Consider the following 24960-nt stretch of genomic DNA (forward strand, 5'->3'; position numbering starts at 1 on the left):
TTTCACTCAGTCACTTTGGGGCCCATGCTGAGTCAAAACCCTGCGCCTGCTTGAAGCAGGCGTAAGGATTGACGCATCATTACAAAGATAGGGCCCCCCGGAGCATTTCTGAAGCTGCGTCATGCTTATGGCGCAACTCCAGCTAAGCGCCGCGTTAATGGCACAGATGCGTCCCGCATCTGTGCCGTTTTTTTCCAATGAAGCCCCGCATTGTAAATGCGGCTCATCCATGGTGGTGCAGCCATGACGCATAATAACTGGCGCATCCCTGCTGATATGCAGGGATGCGCCACTTATTGTAAATCTGCCCCTTAGAGTTCTAAATTTGGACACTTTGCACCTGTTTAGATCCTTACATGTTAACAGCATCTAGTGTGTTAGTTGGATTGAGCACAGAGGCGGGGACTAACGTGATAGTTCCAGCCTGTACAATGCACTTTACACCTCCATAGTACGAGGAGTTACCAACAGTTTCCTTTTATACTGGATCAATTTCATAGGCAGTTTTATTATGTCTCAAGTTAAGAATAAATGTAAGAATATTTAATTTAATTTTACACATTGAAATTTTTTTTATTTTTCACGGTTTAAGAATGACGCCGGCACTATATTTTCGTATGGTACAGTGCACTTTACGTCACTCATGAATGAAATATGAGTTATGTTGCTTCTTTGGCACATTGCATCAATCAAGTGATGAGGAACTTGTGAGGCATTAATCTAGGAGTGAGGCCCGCACCACAAAGTTTGGGATCACATTCTGTTTGTGCACTTTGAAACAGCTTTTATATTAACACTAGCAAACTACAGAGGGCAGAGGCCAATAGAACCTAGCACTCTACCTAAGTGGTAGTGTCGTTTTGTAACTAGGTGCACGAAACCTGGGAGTGCTTCCCCCTCCACTCCCCACAACTTGTAAGTAATAACCTACAAATACTTGACACAAACAAAGAATGGTTTCAGCACACTAAAAACTGATCAGTATTTTAGATTCTTAGACACAATTACATATCAACCTGTATTGCAAATAGACACATAAGAAAAGGTCAGACTACAGTCGATGTTCTTTTTTTCAAATCTTTTTCTTCCTTTATTGTTCAAATTACAAAAATTCTTCCATTTCATAAAACATCCAACACATAGCCAACGCGTTTCGTCTCTTTTTCTAGAGACTTCTTCAGGGCTTTATAATGGATTGTATTATCCTCTCAGTGGTTTCATGTGAGAAGAAAATAATTGAATGTCGCTTCTCCTCTGAGATAACTTGCGAGCCTATGGTCCAACTCAAATTTATATTCTCATAAGTAAGAACAGCCTTCTATTGTAGCTTCATAAAGTGATTAGGTCGAACATAGTGGCATCGTGACCGCACGTCCGACTTCCCGTAATCAATGGTTCTTCATAGGCCACTGTGCCATGTTAGGATTGTTGCTTATGAACTGCAAGTTACAAAAGGATCTCTGTGACAAAAGCAGTAACCCCCTAAGCTATCCACATAAAATACAGTTCTGTGATCTGCATGGTATACGATTTTTGCATCAGGCATATTAACCCTCTGTGCTACTTTATGATGAGTTAACATTGGAAAATGTATTAAAGAACTGAGAAACAAAAAACTACTAGACAAAACTCCGATCTCTCGCAATCTGAAACATGAATCACCAGAGTTATATTGCCATTTTTATTGTTACCTAAAAACTGCTGGACACACAAGGAACTCAGCAGCAGGTGCTTTTCCAATCATAGCCCCCTCCCCCCAGCTCAGCACCAGGTGTGACTGCACCGGTCGCACCGCACTGAACCCGGCCCTTATAATCAGAATAGCGGAATAACTTTTACTCGCAGCCTTAGAAATCAGGAGTAATGAATAAGTATATGTCCAAAGTAAGGTTCTGTTACTTAATCAGCAACTGGAGGTTTAAGCCTCCCCCTTCCCTTCTCCCCCCTCCCCCATTGAAGTAAGTAGAGGGTAATGTGATTGAGGGATCCTCAGATGGTTAAAAGCAGACCCAATGAACCATTGCTGAATTGTGACAATGCCTTGCTTTTATATAGCAGTCCAAACTCCACATCCGCCGTGTGTAAGCACAGTAGAAGATAGAGGCTTTTATTACCCATTTTATTACTACTCAGTTTACCGACCTTGCCCAAGACTCAGCCTTGCTGGGAGTTGAACTCGCGACCTGTCAATCACTGCATTTGTTAGTGACAGGTGGTTAGCTCACTGAGCCATCCTGCTGGCATTGATCCCAACATTATTTGAAAGTCTAAACAAACAGATTAAGTTACAACACTTGGCGACGAATCCACATGAATCAACAGGGGTTTCTGTCGCAGTCCTACCTTAGATTCAGCGACTGCCATTGGACACAGGGTCCCGATTCACAAAAGTAATCTGAGACAAAGTCCTAACTTTGCGACTTTCGATATTCACAAAAGGCATTTAGGAGGAGTAAAGCTAAGATTTTGTCTCAGATTATTCTAGTGAATCGGGACCATTGAGTGGCATAGGCAGCAGCTGGGAGTGACTGCGGCAGAGGTCAGATGAAGGACTGACTGGGGCTGGTGCCTCTTTATTCAGCATGGTCAGTCACTGAATGAAACACCAGCACACACACATCTGGATCAATCTTCTCTTAGGACAGGGGTTCCCAACCTGGGGTGTCTGCACCTGCCATGGGGTGCAAGATGCCGTTACTGGGGGAACGGCAAAGAGGGAAAGTATGTGACATCATTTACATTTGCATTTCATGCATAGAGTTAAAAGCAATTTTTTTTAACTTCAGTTTGTTCTCCAGCAGTACTGTATGTGGTTCAATCTATTCTTCATAAAAAGGCACATTTGAATGCTGGTTTTCACGTCTAGTTTAGATCTGGTGGGACAAAGGCGGAATGAATGGCTGAGGAAATTGGAAAATGTTTCTTTACTGATTGAGAATACAACTACAATATCATGTTCTAACGCAACTGCCCAAGACAAAGTAAAGATGATTGAACTATTACAAAAATGAAAATACTTCAATGCTGTGTAATGCATGGTACAGTGGGAGCAGAACCCCAATACTCTCTTTCACCCCCGGTTATGAAACAGATTTTTCCTCAGACGTTCTGCTGCAGCACCCTTGATCGACCCTAAAAAGACATCTCTGTTCTTACCATAAATCTCATAAAAAAACATTTTGAATTGGCAAATAACTGGGACCCCTCTATCAAGGAGTTACAGGCCAAGGGAAAGTAAAAGACGCTAGGAAGGAGAAATGCTTTAATTTACCCGTTATTCTCCGACTTTACATGCGTGCTGTACTGTGCGGAACACATACAAAGTGGGAAAAGGTTTAAAGTTAGTCTAAGCACAGTATTTTGTACTGGAACTGTATCCTGTGCTGGACTCACGGAGACACCCTTGCACTGTGGTGCAAAGGTGTGTCTGTGGTGCATATTTGTGTGACAAGCTAGTAATTCTGTCCCAAAGTCCAGGAGCAAAAGGTAAAGTGTCATTACAATCCCTCAAATCCAAGAGTTCTGATACACATTTGCACATTTGCTAAGAAAATTCAGCATGGCATGATCACCACTATCACAACATTAACCAATTACAAAGAAACACGTCATATAATGAAGTGAAATACCTCTGACCCCTCTACGAGCTCCGAATACACATCGTGTTTCATTTACTGAACAATAAGCTTTTCAGCAGGCAGCGTCAAGAAGCTTCAGGGAGCTACAGCTGGAAGAGACCAACCATCAGAATTAGCTACTTCACAATACGAGGAACGTTTCATTCAGGGCACAGCAGCTCTAGGGAAGTTGCCAATTGTGTGGTAGTGCCCTGGGTGCTCTGCAAAGTCTGAAGAAACCAGGAGCAGAGAAGGCCATCGAGGTGGGGGAGGGGGGAAGGGGCACGATTGGGAGGGGGAAGGAGCTGGATTCACAGCACATCAAAAACAACATCCATTGAACTAAACTGGTGCCCATATATATAAAACACGTTAATAAACACACTTTATATATAAGCTGGAAATATTGTTTCAATCACATCATTATTAATGAATCGGTTCCAACTAGAATTCACCATGAACGTCATTAGTATCTAAAATAATGTTGTCGCCCACAATTGCACTTAAAACACTTCTACGGCATGTAAAGGTGGAAATTAAATATTGTGCGCGTGGCATTTTCTACTGACTCCTAAATAGTGTTCAACCTACCTAGGCAGCACTGGTGGGATGTAAGAAGCCACTCCAAAGAGTGACGGCATCATTGGAGTAGTAGCCAGCACTGGTATTTGGACAAAATATCAAATTATAAATATCAAGATACACAAATATTGATTTTTTAATATTGTGACACTTAAATATCGTGATGCAGAAATATTTTTGACAAGAATATTGATTTTTAGGTAAGCAATATTGTTTTCAAGAATATCTGTGTTTTTAATATCAATTTCAATATTATCGATGCATGAGGTCTTGTAAATGGATGTATGAATGAATCATAACAGGTACAGAAGTGAGTTGAACGGGGAACAATGTGTGACTTCACCATGCAGAGACTAGACAGTGTCAGGAGAGGCTGAGAATCAATTCTCGTTGGATGCACTACTCTAGTCATGGACCACTGACGCGTCACAGCTACCGCTTCATGTCTGTTGAAGAACCACACCTTGGGGTCACTGATGGCTTTAATACTGTGTTGATCTTTGTGACCCATTGGTCAAGTCATGTGAAACAATCCCCTTTAGCGAAAAGTACTTGGACTTTGCATTCTGTTGGCCGTTTTGGTTTTGTCCCTGTCTAGTGAGGTTCCTCTGGGTTTTCATTGATCTAAAGTCCAAACTTGTGTTTTTTCTTATTTATTTTAGTATCAGGAAATTGGAAGAGCAAGTGGTGCAAACCTAGAACAGGTTTTTAGCCTGAAAGAGTCGCAACCAGAGATTGTGAAAATAAAAACCTACACAAGCCAAGGGACGCAGAGCGGCTATCAGGAACTGGAGACAAGGACAAGAGCTCCCACGCCCCTGAAACAAACATCTGAAGGGTAAGTATCAACAGAGGCCAACTCAAACCTGGACTGTTTGCTCCAACAGACTTGATGTGGTGCAAGCTCATGAACGGACTCTTTACACCTCACTGGCCCCACCTGACCCCACCTGCCCACCTGGCCCCGCCTGACACCACCTGGCCCCACCTGGCCCGCCTGACGCCACCTTGCCCCACCTCCCCACCTGGCCCCACCTGCCCACCTGGCCCCACCTGCCCACCTGGCCCCACCAGTCGCCACCTGCCCACCTGGCCCCACCAGTCGCCACCTGCCCACCTGGCCCCACCTGCCCACCTGGCCCCGCCTGACACCTCACTGGCCCCGCCTGACGCCACCTGGCCCCACCTCACCCCGCCCGACGCCACCTGGCCCAACCTGGGCCCACCTGACCCCACCTGCCCACCTGGCCCGGCCTGATGCCAACTGGCCCAACCTGACCCCACCTGGCCCCACCTGACCCCACCGGGCCCCACCTGACCCCACCAGGCCCCACCAGGCTCAGTCCCACAAGAGCAGGTCAACCTTCACATGTCCCCTTCACTGCACTTTCCTTGATTTAGAGACCAAACAGGTCCCCCATGAGTGGGCCGTGCCAGCGTTGTACGCCCTACTCGTCCAGTCAGTACATAAAGTGTACAGTACATGATAACGCTTTCTTTTAACCCTAACACTGCACACAGTGGACTCACCCCTTGTACTGCTGTTGCTATCCTCAGCGGGAGCTTTGCTAGCTAGGCCTGTGTTTGTGAGGTGCGACCCTTCACGCCTCACTTTTGAGTGCATCTCGCTAGCCCTGCCATGATTGGAGGGCCTCTCTGGCCACCATGATACTGTTATGTGTATATATATAAGTACCTATGTACATACATACATACGTACATATAAACATACATAGATACATGCATACATATATACATACATACATAGATAGATAGATACATACATACATAGATACATACATAGATACATACATAGATACATACATGTATACAGACATACATAGATAGGTAGATACATACATACATACAAACATACATACATACATACATAGATACACACACCCTACCGCCCCTTCTCACACTGAAGTCTTACTACTCCCCTGTGAACCTTCTTTCTCTGTCTGCTTAAACTCCTTCCCAATCCCTTTTACTCTGAATAAGGTCTCTACAGGAATTCACTAGCGGCAGAGGTGAAATGTGTCAAAGCAATCACAAATGCAAAAACAAAGATAGTCTCAAAGAAACAGAATCACCTTCCCCATTGCACCTCCAACCTGCACCACGAGGGACAGGCCCTTTGACAACATCTCAAAGAGACAGTATGGAAGCCCTGTACAGGCAGAGCCCCTGTGGCATGGAATCCTGTTGAGTTAAAAGCATCCTATGGGAGTAGGAAACTCCCTGACACTAGAACAGCACAGACAACAGCTTTACCCCCAGCAATGTCACAAGTTACCAAATCTCAATTCATTCAAAGTTTCTAAGAAGGCTCACATCCAATCACCTGGAACCTGTGATGTTAATGACATGGGTGTTTCTGGAAAGGAAGGTATGTTGAGGCATTCTCTTGCCAGTCAAACTCCACTAGTTAGAGTCCCCACAGGTCAGGATAGTGGGGTACAGGATTTAAAAGCCTCAGAACGTCCTGGCACCCCTTCATGTCTGCCTCTCAGTCATTCATCCATCAACCCCACACAGGCCTTGGAGTGAAGAGCGATGAAGCATTCTGTGCTGGAAGCTGCGTGGGTGCTAAAGGAACGACGACAAGAAGAGGGGAGTCTCCGGATTAAACTCAGGATCATGTTCCTCTGCAGCGAAACCAAGGACTCCTTGGCAAGCTAGGTATCTTTTTAATGAACTCAGCAGAAGTCTGCAGAACATTCAGACTGTGGCGGACAAAACCATTCTCAACCTCCCGCGCCACACTCGCATCACACCTCACCTGAAGGCGCTCTGCACAAACGAGCACAATTCAAACTCCTCACCCACGCTTTCAAGGCGCTACAGCCTGGCGTATGTCAACAATCACATCTGCTTACACAAACCTTCCAGGCACCTCCACTCGTCTGGGCTCTTACTGAGCCCACCCCACGCATAAAGAGAAACCAGTTCTGGCAGTCTAGCCGTCGCCTACATCGCTCCTAAAGCATGGAACGGCCCGCCGCTACGCATCAGAGCCTCCCCGCACTTCCTGAGTCCTGCAAGAAGCTGAAGACTTGGCTTTTCGAATAGTCCCACTGGGTCTTGGGTTTGGCTAGACTCACACCTGCTCAGAACAAGGATACCCTCCGGGTGACAGTGCGCTCAACAAATCTGCATAACAGAACATTACATAAAATAACAGAACAATTATCTGAGCCAACAGTCGGATCGATTCAGGTCCACAGCCAGGCTTCGGTCTGGATATCTCTCCAGCACAGACATCAAGACAAAAGAATTCCCTGGCAGCACCAACGAAGAACCTCCTCTCCGAAGGGGTTTGCGTACCAGAAAACAGGAGGAATAACAACTGGGACCAGATCAGGTGATACTCAGAAGACTGATAGAGGCAGAGAGAATCACCACTGAGGAGGTGATCACCAGATCTAATGACAAAACATCAAAAGATGAAGACAGCAGGACTGATGGACGGAGGAGGGGTGGGGGGGAGGGGTAGAGCTGCTGATCACCGGATACATCTGAAAAATCTAGTGGAATCAAATTGCCCAGAGATGCAGAATCCTTCAATTAGTCACATCGAGCCACTGCTAGCCCTGGAACCAGCGCAGGAGTATTCGCAAACATCTCGCCCTCCAAGGCCTTGCTCTCTAACCCGAAGGAGGTGGCGCTGGACGTATAAATGACAATCCCAGAATCGACACACTTACAAACATAGAAAAATCTAAGATCTACTGAAGTGTAGAGATAAGAAGTACAAGCCACTCTAATACAGAGCTTTGATCCAGGGATGATCATGTTCAAAGGGATTTACTGAAAGCAGGATCATTGTGGGTTAATTATTATTGATGAAAAATATGGCTATGAGAAGTTAAAAGGTCAGAGATAAAGTTAGTCCTCACATCCTTTCCATTCAAGAAGATAAGCCACAGCCATAATCATTAAACTGAACAAGCATTGGTAAAGACAATGAGTCTTGGTATTGCTACCATACGCGGGCCGATTTGCATTGCTAATGTTTTTTTGCCTCTTTAGAGGCCTTAATGATAACAAGCACCAAAACAAAAACATGCCCGCTAAGGCCCCGATTCACAAAGGTAAACTTAGACCTAGGGTCTAAGTTTAGATCTGAAGTCTAAACTTAGAGCCTGATTCACAAAGGCCAATTTGGACCTGAAGTGTGAAAGTTTAGACATGAAGTGTAAGTTTCGACCTGAGGTCTATGTTTAGGCTTGAAGTGTAAGTTTAGACCTGAGGTCTATGTTTAGACTTCAAGTGTAAGTTTAGACCTGAGGTCTATGTTTAGGCTTGAAGTGTAAGTTTAGACCTGAGGTCTATGTTTAGGCTTGAAGTGTAAGTTTAGACCTGAGGTCTATGTTTAGGCTTGAAGTTTAAGTTTAGAACTGAGGTCTATGTTTAGGCTTCAAGTGTAAGTTTAGACCTGAGGTCTATGTTTAGGCTTGAAGTGTAAGTTTAGACCTGACGTCTATGTTTAGGCTTGAAGTGTAAGTTTAGACCTGAGGTCTATGTTTAGGCTTGAAGTGTAAGTTTAGACCTGAGGTCTATGTTTAGGCTTGAAGTGTAAGTTTAGACCTGAGGTCTATGTTTAGGCTTGAAGTGTAAGTTTAGACCTGAGGTCTATGTTTAGGCTTGAAGTGTAAGTTTAGACCTGAGGTCTATGTTTAGACTTCAAGTGTAAGTTTAGACCTGAGGTCTATGTTTAGGCTTGAAGTGTAAGTTTAGACCTGAGGTCTATGTTTAGGCTTGAAGTTTAAGTTTAGACCTGACGTCTATGTTTACGCTTGAAGTGTAAGTTTAGACCTGAGGTCTATGTTTAGGCTTGAAGTGTAAGTTTAGAACTGAGGTCTATGTTTAGGCTTGAAGTGTAAGTTTAGACCTGAGGTCTATGTTTAGGCTTGAAGTGTAAGTTTAGACCTGAGGTCTATGTTTAGGCTTGAAGTGTAAGTTTAGACGTGAAACCTACGTTTAGACTCGAAGTGTAAGTTTAGACCTGAAACTGAAATTTAGGTTTGAAGTGTAAGTTTAGGCCTGAAGTCTAAGTTTACACTCGAAGTGTAAGTTTAGACCTGAATGATATCGCTTTGCCCTTATAGAGTGATATCGCTTTGCCCTTATAGAATGATATCACATTGCTCTTATAGAATGATATTGCACATTTCAGTGCAATATACACTTTTGATTCAACTGAGGAGCTCAGATTCACTAGCCGTTGGCTATTAGGTTTGAGCTTCAAGAGGGTAGTTGCTACCGCTATCACGCAGGGCCAACTGCTTTAACAGGGGCTTTTACAGGGGCGGCTCCTCCATGTGGGTGGAGAAGCAGTGTGCCACTGCTGAAGCAGAAAAATAAAATGGTATATTTATAAATACCATATATTATACATACCATTTTATGTTTCTGCTTCACGCACGGCGAGAAAGCAGAAGGGTTTGGTTGGGGGTGGGCAGGCGGTCCTGCTCTATGGCAGGGGATGAGTGGCTTGCCCACTCTGAGAGCACTGATTGTTTGGTCGGCCCCAGGGCCGATCAAACCAGTCATACGCACTCTCCATTTACTCCTGTAGGCTGCATGCAGCCTACATGGAGAAAATGGCCTCCCCATAGACACCTGTGAGGTCGGTGTTTCAAGCAATCACAACTCTGCCATTGCAGCAATGTGAGTGGCTTAGGGGAGGGGAGGGAGGCTGCCTGCTTCCTTGTAAGCATGATAGAAATGGGGTAGCCCATAAGGTATGGACCTGGGTGAATATAATTGTAAACAAACAGTGGTCCTGAACCTATAAATCACAGTATTTTGAACAAATCAAGAATGAATCAATATTTAAGTAAGAAAGCAACAATGATCTGTCTGCTATTGGTAAAAAGACTATAGTGTCTTTGAAAGGAAGCCTTACACCACGGTTAGAGAAAATATATTATCATAGCGCCATGATGCTCCTTCCGGAGCGACCGCCTGCGCTTTATAAATACCATTCCAAATTCCAAATATTCCTATTTAATTTTTATATTTATATTTTTGCAATACTTTTTATCAATAAAAACACAAAGGTTGCCCCAGAACAGGAGCGTGCAAAGGAAAGATGTGATTCAGAAAAATGAAAACAAGTGAAAAGAAGGGGAAGATGAATAAAGAAATAGTGATTAAGAGATAATTTGCATAATTTTACAATCAATACAGAACAAAATTCTTCGTTGTATTGAACACCTGGCCAACAACATAGTCCTCACAATCTAGTCAAAAAATATTGTGTTACATGAGCCTAAGTATCATCAATTTTGCACTGTGTACAATGTTAACAAACAATTGGTCCAAGGTGTATGTATAGAGATGTTTGTGTTTTTATTGATAAAAAGTATTGCAAAAATATGAATATAAAAATTAAATAGGAATATATTTTCTCTAACCGTGGTGTAAGGCTTCCTTTCAAAGACACTATAGTCTTTTTACCAATAGCAGACAGATCATTGTTGCTTTCTTACTTAAATATTGATGCATTCTTGATTTGTTCAAAATACTGTGATTTATAGGTTCAGGACCACTGTTTGCTTCCTTGTAAGAGCAGAGAGGTTGCGGGACCGGACCAGGTTGGCGAAGGTACGTTAACCTTTTTATTTTATTTTAAAGTAAACCTTCCCCACCCGACCCCCGCACCCACCATCAAATCATGCCAGCCACGACTGTGCTTTAAATTCATCTTGTCAGTTAAATCTAGCCTCTTCATGGCACACTGCAATAGTATCTCTCAACAAAAGGGGGGAACAATGGTGGGGGCTTTTTAAAGAGGTCCAGGGTCCATGCCCACCTGAGTCATGCTCAACAAAAAAGTTTGGAGCTGTTCCTATTTGAATGTGGCCATCCACCAAAGAGAATTAGTGGTGGGTGGTTGGGCTGTAAGGGTAAAAGAAGGAGAAGTGGGGCGGAGAAAGAGGGATAGGGGGATCCCGCTTTTGCATAAACTAGGGTTCTCACACACCCAGCAAGCTAGGTGTCATGCTTCATCATTTGGACCTGCTCCTCGTTGGACCGGCGCTGCAATGTCCAACGGGCACCCGCGAAGGGGCTCTTTATCTGAGATCTTTTGTTCCTTAGCCGTATGATGAAGTGGGGGTGTGTGGCCCATGGTAGTGTAGATGGTCAAGTGGTGGAGTGAGTGCGTGGATGATTTAAAAAGGTTAGATAGCCTAAGTAGATATATTTATTCTGGTTGGTAATCCACCTTGGTAAAAACAGTTGAGTGGCAGTTCCCTCGGGGTGGGATAGTCAGTTGCTAGACTGCTCTACTCTCTGGGTCAACATGTTTCTTGCCCTAGTGGTTAACAGTATACCGTGGCAATTCTTCAGGACCGCTGCCAACCTCGCTCACCAACGACCCAGGGGCTGGCAGTGGGGTAGGTCTTATCGCTTGGACCACAGGAGACACAAGGCACCGACTATTGCCACGCCGGCAAGAACTGTCTACCCCTGTTGAGGCACCCCTCACCAAAATGGGAGGCATCTTTAGAATGACTGCATGATTATGTGACATGTAGTGACAACTGATTGCTAACACTTCATTAGAAGCACCATTCAGTGTAGATTTTACTTTTCACGTGTACTGTTTTTATACACATCACGTTCCTGAAAAATTGCTGTTAACCACTAGGGCAAGACACATGTTGACCCAGAGAGTAGAGCAGTGTAGCAGCTGACTATCCCGCCCCGAGGGAACTGCCACTCCACTTTGTTTTTACCAAGGTGTATTACCAACCAGAATAAAAATATCTACTTGGACTATCTAACCTTTTTTAATCATCCACGCACTCACTGCACCACTTGACCATCTACACTACCACGGGCCAGCTGGTCCAACAAGGAGCAGGTCCAAATGATGAAGCATGACACCTAGCTTGCTGGGTGTGTGAGAACCCTAGTCCCGCAAAAGCGGGATCCCCCTATCCCTCTTTCTCCGCCCCACTTCTCCATCTATTCCCCTTACAGCCCAACCATCCACCACTAATTCTGTTTGGTGGATGGCCACATTCAAAGAGGAACAGCTCCAAACTTTTTTGTTGAACACTGCAATAGTACCCATATTTTAAAACTGCACCAGGCATTATCTGCACTGTTGTAGATCCATTTCTTCACTCGATTCCATGGTTGAAGTGATTTTCCATATTGGCGTTGTCAGAATTCGGCCTTGGTGTGCAGATGCAAGAGTCTTGTCTGAGGTACAATATGGGTTCAGAGAAGGGCCTGGAACAAGGTGAAAAATGCTTTAATCTGCATATGCTAATTAGCAAATATACTGCTGTGAAAGGAGGCCCCCCTGTATCTATTGTTCATGGATTTAAGCTCTGTCTTCAATTGAGCGAGCAGATCAAAACATTGGGGCCTTCTCACTGCTCTGAGTATGGACTTGCTAAAGTCAGTTCCTCCTTGCTCTTCACACAGGTGTTTCAGCTTCTATGAGATTTGGAGAAGGGGTGAATGTCCACGGTGGTTATCCCTGAATTGACGGATAAGACAAGGCTGTGTCAGGGCACCCATCCTGTTCCTGCTGTACATGAACAACCTTTATCCCTTTCTAATTGCTCCTGGACAAGATATGCTTAAAGTAACTTTACCTTTATACCGACTCTTGTGTAGCTGATGATGCGGTGTTAATGTTGTGGACCCCTAACAGACTAAAATCAAATTGATAAATTTATAGAGTTCATGGAAAATCTTGAACTTGAAATCAATCTAGAAAAAGATTTTATAGGGCCTGTTGTCCAAAAAGTTCTAAATCAACAGTTTTAATATCAAGGGTAAGAGAATCGAAAGGCTTAGCCATTTCTCATATGAAGCTATAGTCAAACCTGTCTAGTAGGCAACAAACGTTTGTCCAATCAGTTATTACTTTTTTCAATGTTTTCGACAATATAGGTAACAAACCCTTCAAGCCCTTACCAAAATGTATAAACTGAGGTGTCCACCCATATTAACTCACCGGGCAGGGTTGTTGGGTTAACTTGCGATAAGTATTATGCATGGGGAAGAGAACCGCTCTGTAGACGTCTATTGGGGTTACCCCAAGTACCCCCAGCTACTTCCTGCACGAGGAAGTGGGGCTGTGCTATGTAGAAGCTCTCATAAAACAGGCTCCAAATCCAATCTGGTTGTGTGTCTGGTCAAATCCTCAAACCGCTTTAAATCAAAAGATTACACAGGATTGACTTGCATGCAACTTTGGCCATACCTTAAAGCATACTGCTAAGATCCTTGGAAGACTTGAGTCATTTACCAGCCCCAATATGATTACTAAAGGGGAGATCACCTAGATTAAAGAAGTTTTTAGGGAGCACATGAACTCCATCAGAGAGGGTGCGGATTTCCAAAATACTCCATATGGGATTATTGTTTAATCGAGACTACAGGGGAAATGGAACCATATCTGACCAGGTTTTTAAACCCATGGGAAAGAACTCCTTTAACAAGATCCCATTTAGGGACAATCCTTTACCTCCTCGATTTTCCCTTGGAGCAATATATTTTAGCCACTGCACTAGTTTGTCCATGCAAAGAATCTTCTACTGAAACCTTGTTGCGCATTGTATATAAAAAAAAACGTTATTAACCTTTTATGTGTCATTTTTTAATGCATATTCTTGAAGAATGTAAATTTACTAAATGCAAACAAGCACATTATTTCTAACGAACATTGAAGAACTCATGAATGTGCTGTTCAGTGGGTAGCTTTTTAAATTATCTGCATATTGTAGATCATTGCTGTTTTAATGAGCATGGTTTTATTTTTATAATATTTAATGAACTGATGGCATTTTATTGATTGTAAAGTGTAATGTTCTTTTAGGATTATTTTCACTAATGAAATAAAGATTAAAGTATATCTTCCAATTCAATACTCCGGCCAGCATGCCATTCACATAGGCCGCCTCATCAACCCTCAACTATAAATTCAGTTTGGAGCCTTTAAAAACCTGGTGGAGCATTGGAATTGCCACATCAAGTTTTTGACCACATGATTACTGTTAAAATACAGAAAATTCTGCATTTACCCAGATGTGATTTTTTTTCTATGTATTATCTTAAGATCTGGAAAGATAATGTTCTATTTTTAAATCTCCAGGTGGTGGAAGCACGCGTAAAAGTGTAAGAAGGAAATTTGTCACCAGAATAAATACCATGAACATGCTGCCCTGGAACTAAGAGAAATACTCCAGACCGCATTGAAGAAGCTTCTTTGTGATAAAGAAGTAAAAAGCACCTGGGAGTGAAAAGTACCACTGATACATGTCTGAACCTCAGATGTAGAGGATCCTGAATCCAAAACATGCACAAGTAATCTGGGAATAAAAGGTTCCTGGACACCATAGTAACAGAGGAACTGATGCTCAGATTCAAACTCTAAGACAGGTGTCTTCAGAGGAAAGAGACATCCTATTGAAACAAAACAGGATCCTGTATTGCATATTAAGACATCCTTGGTTATAAATTTAGTGTGATTGTGTGTTAAGGGGGAGCTGGTAAGAGCAGGTGTGGTGTAAAGTTTGACACAACAGAAGATAGTGATTAGTGGGTAAGTGGTGCCACAAATCACACAATCACAGGGTGAGGGGACTGCAGTACAAACTACACTGAGACAACAAAGGGGAGGGTACACCGGGCAGGTGTGGATTTCATCCATGGCAGCTTCTAACAGAATCACCATCGGGCCACTGGTCGGGGCTATCGACCAGGGCACAAGCTCCACTCGATTCTTGGTCTTCAATGCAAAAACAGCAGAACTACTGAGCCATCACCATGTGGAAATAAAGCAGAAATTTCCAAAAGAAGGGTGGGTTGAACAGGACGCAAAAGAAATTTTGCAATCTGTCTATGAATGTTTAGAAAAGACATGTGAGAAACTGGGTCAGCTGAGTATCAGCATCAGCAACATTAAAGCAATTGGTGTGAGCAATCAAAGGGAAACGACTGTTGTGTGGGATAAAACAACAGGAGAACCACTTTACAATGCAATTGTGTGGCTGGATCTGAGAACTCAGTCTACAGTTGAGAGGCTCCTAAAAAGAATACCAGGAAATGATAAAAACTTTTTCAAGAGCAGGACTGGCCTTCCTCTTAGCACTTACTTCAGCGCAGTGAAGCTGCGGTGGCTCCTGGACAATGTCGAAGACATCCGAAAAGCTGTGGCTGAGGGTCGAGCAATGTTTGGCACTATAGACACATGGCTTATCTGGAATATAACGGGTGGAAAGAACGGAGGTGTACACTGCACGGATGTGACCAATGCTAGTCGAACAATGCTGTTTAACATCCACACATTGGAATGGGATAGCGAACTCTGCACGTTTTTTGATATTCCTAAGGATTTGCTTCCAGACGTAAGGAGCTCCTCAGAGATCTATGGACACATGAAATCAGGAGAACTAACTGGCGTACCCATATCTGGTTGCTTGGGTGACCAGTCAGCAGCGTTAGTGGGACAAATGTGTTTCCGTGATGGGCAAGCCAAAAATACGTATGGAACTGGCTGTTTCTTGCTGTGTAATACTGGGCAAAAGTCTGTGTTGTCTGAGCATGGTCTTCTCACAACGGTGGCCTACAAACTGGGTAGGGACAAACCTGCCTGCTATGCACTTGAGGGATCGGTCGCTATAGCTGGAGCTGTTGTGCGTTGGTTGAGAGATAACCTTGGCATTGTGAAGTCAATTGAGGAAGTCGAAAGACTTGCTTCTGAAGGTGGAACCTCCTACGGCTGCTACTTTGTCCCAGCATTCTCTGGGTTGTATGCACCATATTGGGAGCCCAGTGCAAGGGGTATCATTTGTGGCCTGACTCAGTTCACGAATAGAAGTCACATAGCGTTTGCAGCATTGGAGGCAGTCTGCTTCCAGACACGAGAGATCTTGGATGCAATGAACAAGGACTGTGGAATTCCTCTAAGTCAGCTGAAAGTTGATGGTGGAATGACCTGCAACAAGATACTAATGCAGTTGCAGGCTGATATTCTGTGCATTCCAGTTGTTAAGCCGTCAATGCCAGAAACAACGGCGCTGGGAGCTGCTATGGCTGCTGGGTCCGCCGAAGGCGTTGGAGTCTGGAGCCTCGATCCAGAGAATTTATCTGCTGTGACCTGTGAACGATTTGAGCCACAGATCAACCCAGAAGAAAGCGAATTTCGCTATGCACGGTGGAAGAAAGCAGTGTTGAAGTCAATGAACTGGGAAATATCTGAGCAACCTTCTAATGGAAATGGTGGCAACAGTATGTTCTGCAGTATGCCTTTGGGCTTTTATGTTGTGGGCAGCATGCTAATGTTAATTGGAGCAAAGTGTATCTCCGGTACTAACAAATAGATTAGACTTGAATGATTCAAAATACACAGAATGTATGGGAAGCCATTTGTGTCACAATTACAATTAAAAAATAGCAAATATGCCACTTAATACATTGTCCACAACAAGATTAACATAACACACACCAGAATTAATGTCTCAAAATAAATATAATACATGACAGAATCTATGTAACGTTGCACAGCAGATACGATGCACAGCAGAATGAATATTCTAGATATAGAAAAATATGAGTAAAACGTCTACAAAATGGATAAAACATATATTATAATGCATAGCAAGCATACTGATATAAAAATAGTCTATACTACAAATAAGATAGTAAGCACTGAAATGAAATTGACGTCCACTAAAGAAGAATATGACATTCTCTAAAATGCCTGACACATTCCAAGAGGAATATGACACTATGAAAAGAATATGATTTACTGAAATTAATATAACCGTTATTGAAATGAATGTGACAGACAGTAAACTTAAAATATTATATTTTGAAAATAAATAAAACACATTGAAAAAAGGACACCTAAAATAGAAATTACCCATTAAAATGAACATGACTCACCTTAAAATGAATGTAGCACACATGTGAATGAAAATGAGACAGTTTGAAATTATAAAAGGTATTTTGAAATGAATATGATGCACTTAAGGGAAAATGAAATGAGTGGAAATGAATATGACAAGTGTTAAAATGAACATGACATGAATTGAAATGAATGAAGTTAAACGAATGTGAGAGAATTGTAACATGTATATAATTAATATTCCTGTGTTCAGATGTGACATTTATTGAAATGATGACATCGAAATGATGATGACATTGAAATGATCATGACATGCTTGACAACGAATCTGATTTGTTAAACTCGATATTACATGTGCTAAAATTAATATAAAACACATTGAAAACAAAATAGATCCTGCTCACATTAATATAATGCTCTTCACTTATTCACAGAAAATGTATCAACCTTGTCATAAGTATGTGTAGTAAACCAAACTATTTCAATGTCTGTTGTTTTCCAAAATACAGCTTGAGGCATACAATGAACATGCAGCGGGAGGAGCTTGTGGAACAAAGATGGAGGCAGAGTGTCTATCTTATCACAGGGATAGTTGGTATGGCTCTTGAGCACATGGACAGGCAGAGAGAGGGAAGGACCACATGGACAGGCAGAGAGAAGCAAGGACCGCATGGACAGATAGAAGCAAGGAGCATGAAGAAAGTGACCCGATTAGGGCCACCTGGGTCACTTGCAACCACCTCTCATACAAATGAAGAGTCGGTCAGACAGTAGAGAATACAAACCAAAGTAATTTATTAGTGAGTCATTAGAGCGGAGTCCAGTCTGACCAGCCTCCTTAGAATGCTGCAGAAGGACTGACCCCCTTCAACGTGGTAACATAAGATATACATTTCCAGCACCCCTAAAGACGCACCTAGACTGGAATTTTAGAGTCTGGGAGCTGATGAACAAAGGAGGTACAGAAGGATGGGCTACAATCTTGAGACTGGGTACATGCTGTTTTGGTTTCAAGGTTACTCTGCCCGTGCCCGTCTCTCTGAGAGTGGGAGCAGGCCTACCTACTGGGAAAGGCATGCAATGAAAAAACGATCTATTCATTAGTGCAGCGTAGTTCAACCTTGAATAATAAAGAGAAAAAATCGAGGCTGTTTTCTGCTGAGGCAGGCAGTATGAAACAGGAGCTTAATTTGGATCATGGTACAAAATGGCAGCTGAATACAAAATGGTGCTGCAAATGCTAACTTACCTCGCACAATGCTAGAAGGAGTCAATTAGATACATTTTTCAGTCTAACAGGCCGTCTTTTTAGCATTTGCTAACAATTTTTTCTAGTGCTAGGAAACCAATAACTGCTCATAAATTAAGAAGACCTCTATTATTTATTTATTTAAGAGTTTTATATAGCGCTAGCTAGACCCTTGGGTATCAGAGCGCTTTACAGCATTGTCACACGTAAGATAAATTTACACAGTAATATGTACAGTGTCAGGAGGACGCATCGCAGAGAATCTTCGTAAAAGAGCACATTGTCCTTCATAAGATATGTTAACATAGTAGGGTGTACGGTGTCTCATGACGCTTCACAGAAATGACGTCGTAGCAGCAACCGTGACTCTTGGCGAGATTAATGAGGTAAGGTCTTAATGTCAAAGTGTCTGTGTGCTGCTATAGGCAGGCTTCGTTGGTTAGGCTTTAGCTATCCATTCGTGAGAGATCGATTAAAGAGGAGGTCTTTGAGCTGCCTTTTGAAAATTTAGTAGGAGGGGTTGGTGCTGATACGGATTGGTATGGAGTTTCATATTCTGGGCTCATTTCCTGCAAAGGAGCGAGATGCGTTTTTTTGTTTGCGAGTTTTCTGAGGGATAAGGAGTAGGGTGTTGGTACTCCTTAGGCCTCTTGTCTGACTGACCTTCTGGAGTTTTGAGGCCAGGTAGGCGGGATTCCCTGTGTGCAGTGCTTTGTGTGTGAGGCACACGGAAATTTTACCTAAACCTCAATTATGAATTCAAACAATAGATGTCGACTGAAGGATAAACACAACTTTATTAGTTTATCCTGACACTGATTTATGTCATTTGTTTTTTACTCAGTTATCGAATTGTTTTTTAACACACAGAACAAAGATAGTTATCAACTTCATGCATTGCCATATAATTTGAAAAAACAATCATAAATGTTTACAATAGAAAACGTAGTGGAAAACATGTAAATGTGCATACAATAATGAAGTGCTCGTGATTATGATAAAACATGGAACAATTTGATCACAAACTAGAAAAAATCACAATGATAGGTAAACAACAGAGGCGCAAAGATACTTTCAAGAACAGCACCCTAATTCCTGAAACAGTATAAATCTTTTGCAATTCAGGAAGAAATGCCCATTCCTGCATCAATAACACTGACAATAAATGTTATTAAAGGGAGTAATGCCGACGCGTTTCGAATCCCGCTAACTGATTCACAGGATTCTCATCAGGGCAGTGTGAATCAGGTCCATGGGTACTATTTACAAAAAAAGAAAAAAAGGAGTGTTTTAGCAAGACATGGGGTCCTCAATCCAAACAAAAATTTGGAAACTGTGCATCGCCAGGATGCGGCATACCTAAAATGATTCTTGCCCAAGGATGCGCTTGCTTTGTGGTATTGTGTATGCTGTGGGTGTCCGCTGAAACAGAGTGGACATTGTGTCAGACAACATTTTCAAAGGGACAGGGTGTTGCTCACTGAGGTTCATCTGCGAGCAGGGAGAGGCATTTACCTTCACTTAACGTGCTCCGGCGGCGTTTCTGCCGTGTCCCGGATGGACTGTTTCCTTTCCCACTGTGTTACGTCCCTGAAAAATCATATTGTATCGTAAATAAGGATTTTGAGTGTCCGCTACCCTAGTGAAGCTGGTGAGTAGAAAGAAAATTGCGACGTACTCATTTTAGGACCTGTAAGCGCGGGAAATAATCTTGCTCCAATTTCGAGGATTTCTTTCTGTATGGATTAAAAAAGGGCGGAGGAGAATCACTCGGTTGGTCTGTTTGTTCAAAAGCTAAATGAAACGGACCCTATTGTGTCACCGAAGCTTACCGATAAGCTGCACGTTTGTCCCCACTCGTCAGTTTCACTGCAACACGGTACTCACGGGTTGTAGGTGTCCGCGGAAGTGCCAGTCGATTATTAGATGTATCATATGATGATTTGTGGCCAATCAGGAACTTGGTGGCCGCGAATCCATACTAGTGACTTCTGGGATTTGTAGTGCTGTGCTATAGTCCATGATACTCACGCCCTATTGATTTCACTAAGACAGTTGAGGCCCTTATTGACACTGTCAAATTTCAAAATAAGGTATGCCTCTTTCCGCAATAACATGGTGTCCACATTGGACTGACGTTTCGAGTCAATCCAGACCAATATTGTCCATTTAAAATCATTTTCACTGTGATTGTTGTTCATAAAATGTTCAACCATTGGTGCGGACAGTATCTTTTTCTTTATTCGCGAACGATGTTGGGTAATCCTTACATTGATGGACTGACTTGTCTTGCCAATGTACACCCTGTTACACGGACAAACCACAGCATAAACCACATTTTTGGTCTTACAATTTGTAAATGCATCGTGTTTCCATTTGACTCCATCATGGATAAAAACATTGCCTTCAATTGTGGTAGAACAAGACACACAATTGCCACATTTATGATGCCCACATATCGGTTTCAGATTCCACTGTGCTATGAGGACACTTTTTTGTTTCGGAATGTGGCTATCTGCTTTGATAAGCTGTTGCCCTATGCTGATGTTCTTCCGCATGGTGAAGATCGGTTTTTGTAAGGGGTACTCTAGCTTTTCCAATAAATGCCAGTTTTTTAAGATGATGCGTTTGAATTGATTAGTGTGTTGGCTAAAAGTTGTTACGCACACCAGTTTGTCTAATTCCCTTTTCTCTCTCACCTGAAGGAGAGTGTCTCTCGGGGTGAATCTGGCCCTATTTTTGGAATGTTTAAGTAGCTTTTTTGGGTAACCCCGTTTCACCATTTCACTGCAGAATGTTGTTGCATGTGACTCGAAATCTGACACATTTGTGCAATTTCGTCTTATCCTTAACAGTTGCCCATAAGGCAAGTTCTCTTTCAAGCACTGTGGATGTGAGCTAGTATAATGAAGAATGGTATTTCTGACCGTTTCTTTTTTGTGCAAGGAAGTTGTCAGCTTTGTATCACCAATGCCTACTGTGACGTCAAGGAAGGTCATTTTATTTTTACTGGATTCCAGCGTGAATTTTATGTCAGGATGTCTAGAGTTTAGCCATACATGGAAATGATCGAGTTCCGTCTGGCTCCCCTGCCACAGGAGCCAGACGTCGTCAATGTATCCCAGCCATTGATTTATGTGACCTGAGAAAGGGTTGTTGTTGTGTATGAATCTCTCCTCATATTGTGCCATGTACAGTACAGCCAGCTCCGGCGCATAAGGGTGGCCCATGGCCGTCCCTTTAATTTGAATGAAGAAATCATTTTCAAACTTGAAATAATTGCTCCGTAAAGTGATTTCAGCCAAGGATACAATAAATGAGGTGGGTACCCTATGGGGCCTCTCCCGCTGTTCAAGGTATAGTTCAATCACCTCAAGTGCCTCATTTTGAGGGATTTGGGTATAGAGAGAGGCGATGTCTAGCGTCACCATCAGTTGAGTTTGTTCGTCAAATGTGAGCCCCTCAGTTTTGGTAATGAAATCCGTCGTGTCCCTGAGGTATGATTTCACCTGTAGTATGAACGGTTTTAGAAAGAAATCAATATATTTGGAGACTGGCTCCAACACGGAATCGCACCCAGACACGATGGGTCTGCCTGGCGGTGCCTTTTCATTTTTATGTATCTTTGGCAAAAAGTAAAGAACTGGCGTTCTTGGGGATTTCTTGTTGAGATATTCAAACTCTTTTGGGCCTAAATAGCCTTCATCCAGTCCTGTCTTGAAAATTCTCGCAATTTTTGTCTTGAATTGCAAACACAGGGTCCTCTTTTGAGGGTCGATACCACTCTCGATTGGTCACATGTAATTGACCTTCAGCAATGTACGTGGACCGGGGCCATAGTACTACAGCCCCGCCCTTGTCCGCTTGTTTTATTAAAATGGATGTGTTGCGTGTTTATCTAGGTTCCTGATCGATACTGTGACCTTATGCCCCTATTCGGCTATAAATCCATTTATTCCCTATATTGGCATAACCGTTCAAGTGCGATTTTCAGAAAAGTCATCTCTGGCCTCACACGAACAGAAAAATGTTTTGTTATCTGCGCACTCCCTGATTTGATATCAATGTTTACTCAAAAAAAATTTTGTGTACAATTTGCAAAAGATAGGTGTGCTGCTTGGTGGTAGGGCAGCCAGCCCAAAGTAACAAGAGAACCTCCGGTGGAAAACTCCACTAGTATACCAAGCGCGCTCCCAAATATTAAGAGTATGACAATTATAAACAATTTACGCCTAAGTATTACAATTAATCACACAACAAGAACGTTTTCTTCAAAGATTAAGAATTTTTATGTAATCATTTACTTGTAAATCTCATTTTCCAACAAGTCAGTTATAGACACAATTAATGCAAAATGAAAGAAATGACAAAAATTGTAACTCAACAACACTAGAATGCTGTGTTTCTGCAATTAACACTCTGCAGAAAAATATACTGATACATTAGAGAACATAGTTGAGAAGTAGGCCCAATGCATTTCGGGGGGATTCCCTTCTTCAGGGGCACTGCAAAGATAAAACAGTGTATAAGTCATTCATATTTACATTTTTGGTAAACCTAAGAATACAACAGTGAATTATTTACGATGCGGAGGCAGTTCATGGCAACCAGTTGGTAATACATAAATGGATATAAACGTAAAAATTACAACATCATGTTGTATAGTTTATGCACTGTGAACATCTTATCCAGGTAAACGAAGAACCCCATTTGCTGGGGAAAATTGCGAAGACTGTATTACAGTGATTTGATACAGACACTATAATGAACTAGGTAATTCTGTACAAGTGGCAACATTCCTAAGAAAACGTCATGTTATTGTAAGTGTGAAATATAAAATAACTCATATACTCACATCTCAACTATTCTGAGTCACATAATGGATTAAGGGATATTTCTACCATGTGGAAATTTCGAATACGATCCTATAAACTGCAGACAGAAAACAACAAAATGTATGTTTATCGACCACCTGTTATCTAAATAATCACTGACCAACCAGGTTTGCTATTCAGATAGAACACAACTTACTCAATATCTTTACAGACTGTGGCTGATAAATAAATTGGATTCCGCGAGGGTAGTCAATGCTGGATGTAGTTTAAAGTATGTGTACACCTAATCCGTCTGCTCTAAGCGGCATTCAACCATTGCGAGGAATTATCGATACTCTCTTTTTCTGTGGTGTAATAAACAAAGAAAAATAAGGCTCTCCTATATTTATTAAAAGTTGCAGAAAACACTCTAAAGTAAAAAACTGAAAATCATTCTGAAACATCTACACGGCGAAGTTCTAATACACGCATGTAAATGCCATCATTTTTAGTTTCCAGATAACAGTGCAAGCTAAGCCGATCATTTAAACTCTTCCCTGGATGTCAAAACTCTTGGCATTAATGTGAAAGCAGGTTGATTTAAACAGCCTAATGTCGCGCATCGTGTCCCCTTGCCGAAACTGGTAAACTATTAATCTTCACGTTGAATCGCACTTGGTTAATTACATAATGGAGCACTAGATGAAAACGTGCATTTCTAAACACCAGATGCGCACTTGTAGCCGTTTGCATGCTAAACCAAAGCACATTGTTTTCCCTCGGCGAAACCAATTTACTGTTAATCTTAACGTTCTAGTGATTGACATCTTTCCGAAATGCAGCGCTTTATAACGTACACAACTAAATACCGTGTTCATGCTTGCTAACCAGTAAAGCTCTGCTTTTCATATTTTCGTACTCACCCCAGTAGTACATTCCCTCATCAAATTACCAATCAGCTTCTCTCTTTAAATCTGGAAAGAGTAAGAGAGTCTATTTTAAACAGGTTAAAATCTGCTAACTCGAGACTAACAATACCACCACCTGCTGCAGCTCACCTTAACCTCTAACAGTCCCGGTCGTTTTCTGACGGGCTCCACCATGGATTAACCTGTTACTGGTGTGCTACATTGTTATATACCAGAGTAAATTAGAAACCGAAATGGGACTACATTGTAGCATTCGTTACTAAGCGCCCATGTGACCACCATTGACAGAGCAAAAGGACTCAGTTATGTTCGGCCATCTTCGAGTGGTGCAGAGAAGCGAAATGCGTCCTACACTATTACCTTCACTTAATATGTTGCTTTGATATGAACCCTCGTTCTAACTCTAAATAAAGTGAAGAAACGGACAGATGATCATTCATCTGAATAGATAAATACCCAACGTGTAGCGACCCTGTGAACAACACTGACCGAAACGTTGAGATTATATAATATATCTCACGCTGATATATCATGTGGTGCAATCACAAAGCTTGAAATTTCCATCCATGTTTAGACAAAGATAGATGTAATGTCTATCTCATCTACTGCTACCAGCAATGCAAAAACTCAACTAAATGAAAATCACCAACACGAAACACAATAGGTCCACTGTGTGTGACTACTCAATATTAGTGTGCCGAGAGTGCATGGTACGCTTGGTTTTTCCTATGTATTTCTGTCCTGGACAAAATTGTTACTAAAATGAAGTAAATTGGGATGCTATTGAAATGAAGAATAATAAATAATAGGTAATAAATAATAAATAATAAACCAGCTGCTGTCAAAACAAGAGAGATACCGTGAATAATAAATGTGACCTCCAGTC

The 24960-nt window shown here is 42.2% G+C and overlaps 1 protein-coding gene and 1 long non-coding RNA gene across 5 annotated transcripts in view; one reads left to right on the forward strand and one right to left on the reverse strand.

Moving 5' to 3' along the window:
* The window catches only part of LOC147736552 (glycerol kinase-like), a 95622-nt gene extending 78150 nt beyond the window's left edge, over positions 1-17472 (forward strand). The window contains exons 2-5 of one of the 4 annotated variants that reach the window (XM_086953298.1): positions 4862-5037; positions 10745-10811; positions 12648-12810; positions 14326-17472. In XM_086953298.1, coding sequence (XP_086809424.1) covers positions 14882-16555 — 1674 coding nt within the window. In that variant the 5' untranslated portion in view covers positions 4862-5037; positions 10745-10811; positions 12648-12810; positions 14326-14881 and the 3' untranslated portion in view covers positions 16556-17472. The remainder of the gene's footprint in view (positions 1-4861; positions 5038-10744; positions 10812-12647; positions 12811-14325) is intronic. The other 3 variants (XM_086953297.1, XM_086953300.1, XM_086953296.1) reach the window with 3 other exon arrangements.
* Positions 17473-23125: 5653 nt separating this feature from the next.
* On the reverse strand, positions 23126-24282 carry LOC147736553 (uncharacterized). The gene is made up of 4 exons (XR_015307622.1): positions 24204-24282; positions 24069-24119; positions 23363-23510; positions 23126-23263 (listed from the first exon to the last, which is right to left on the reverse strand). It is a non-coding gene; the product is annotated as an uncharacterized LOC147736553 (long non-coding RNA).
* Between the last annotated feature and the right edge of the window lie 678 nt (positions 24283-24960).

Source organism: Lissotriton vulgaris, chromosome 1_2, assembly GCF_964263255.1.
Source record: "Lissotriton vulgaris chromosome 1_2, aLisVul1.2, whole genome shotgun sequence".
Taxonomy (NCBI): Eukaryota; Metazoa; Chordata; class Amphibia; order Caudata; family Salamandridae; genus Lissotriton; species Lissotriton vulgaris.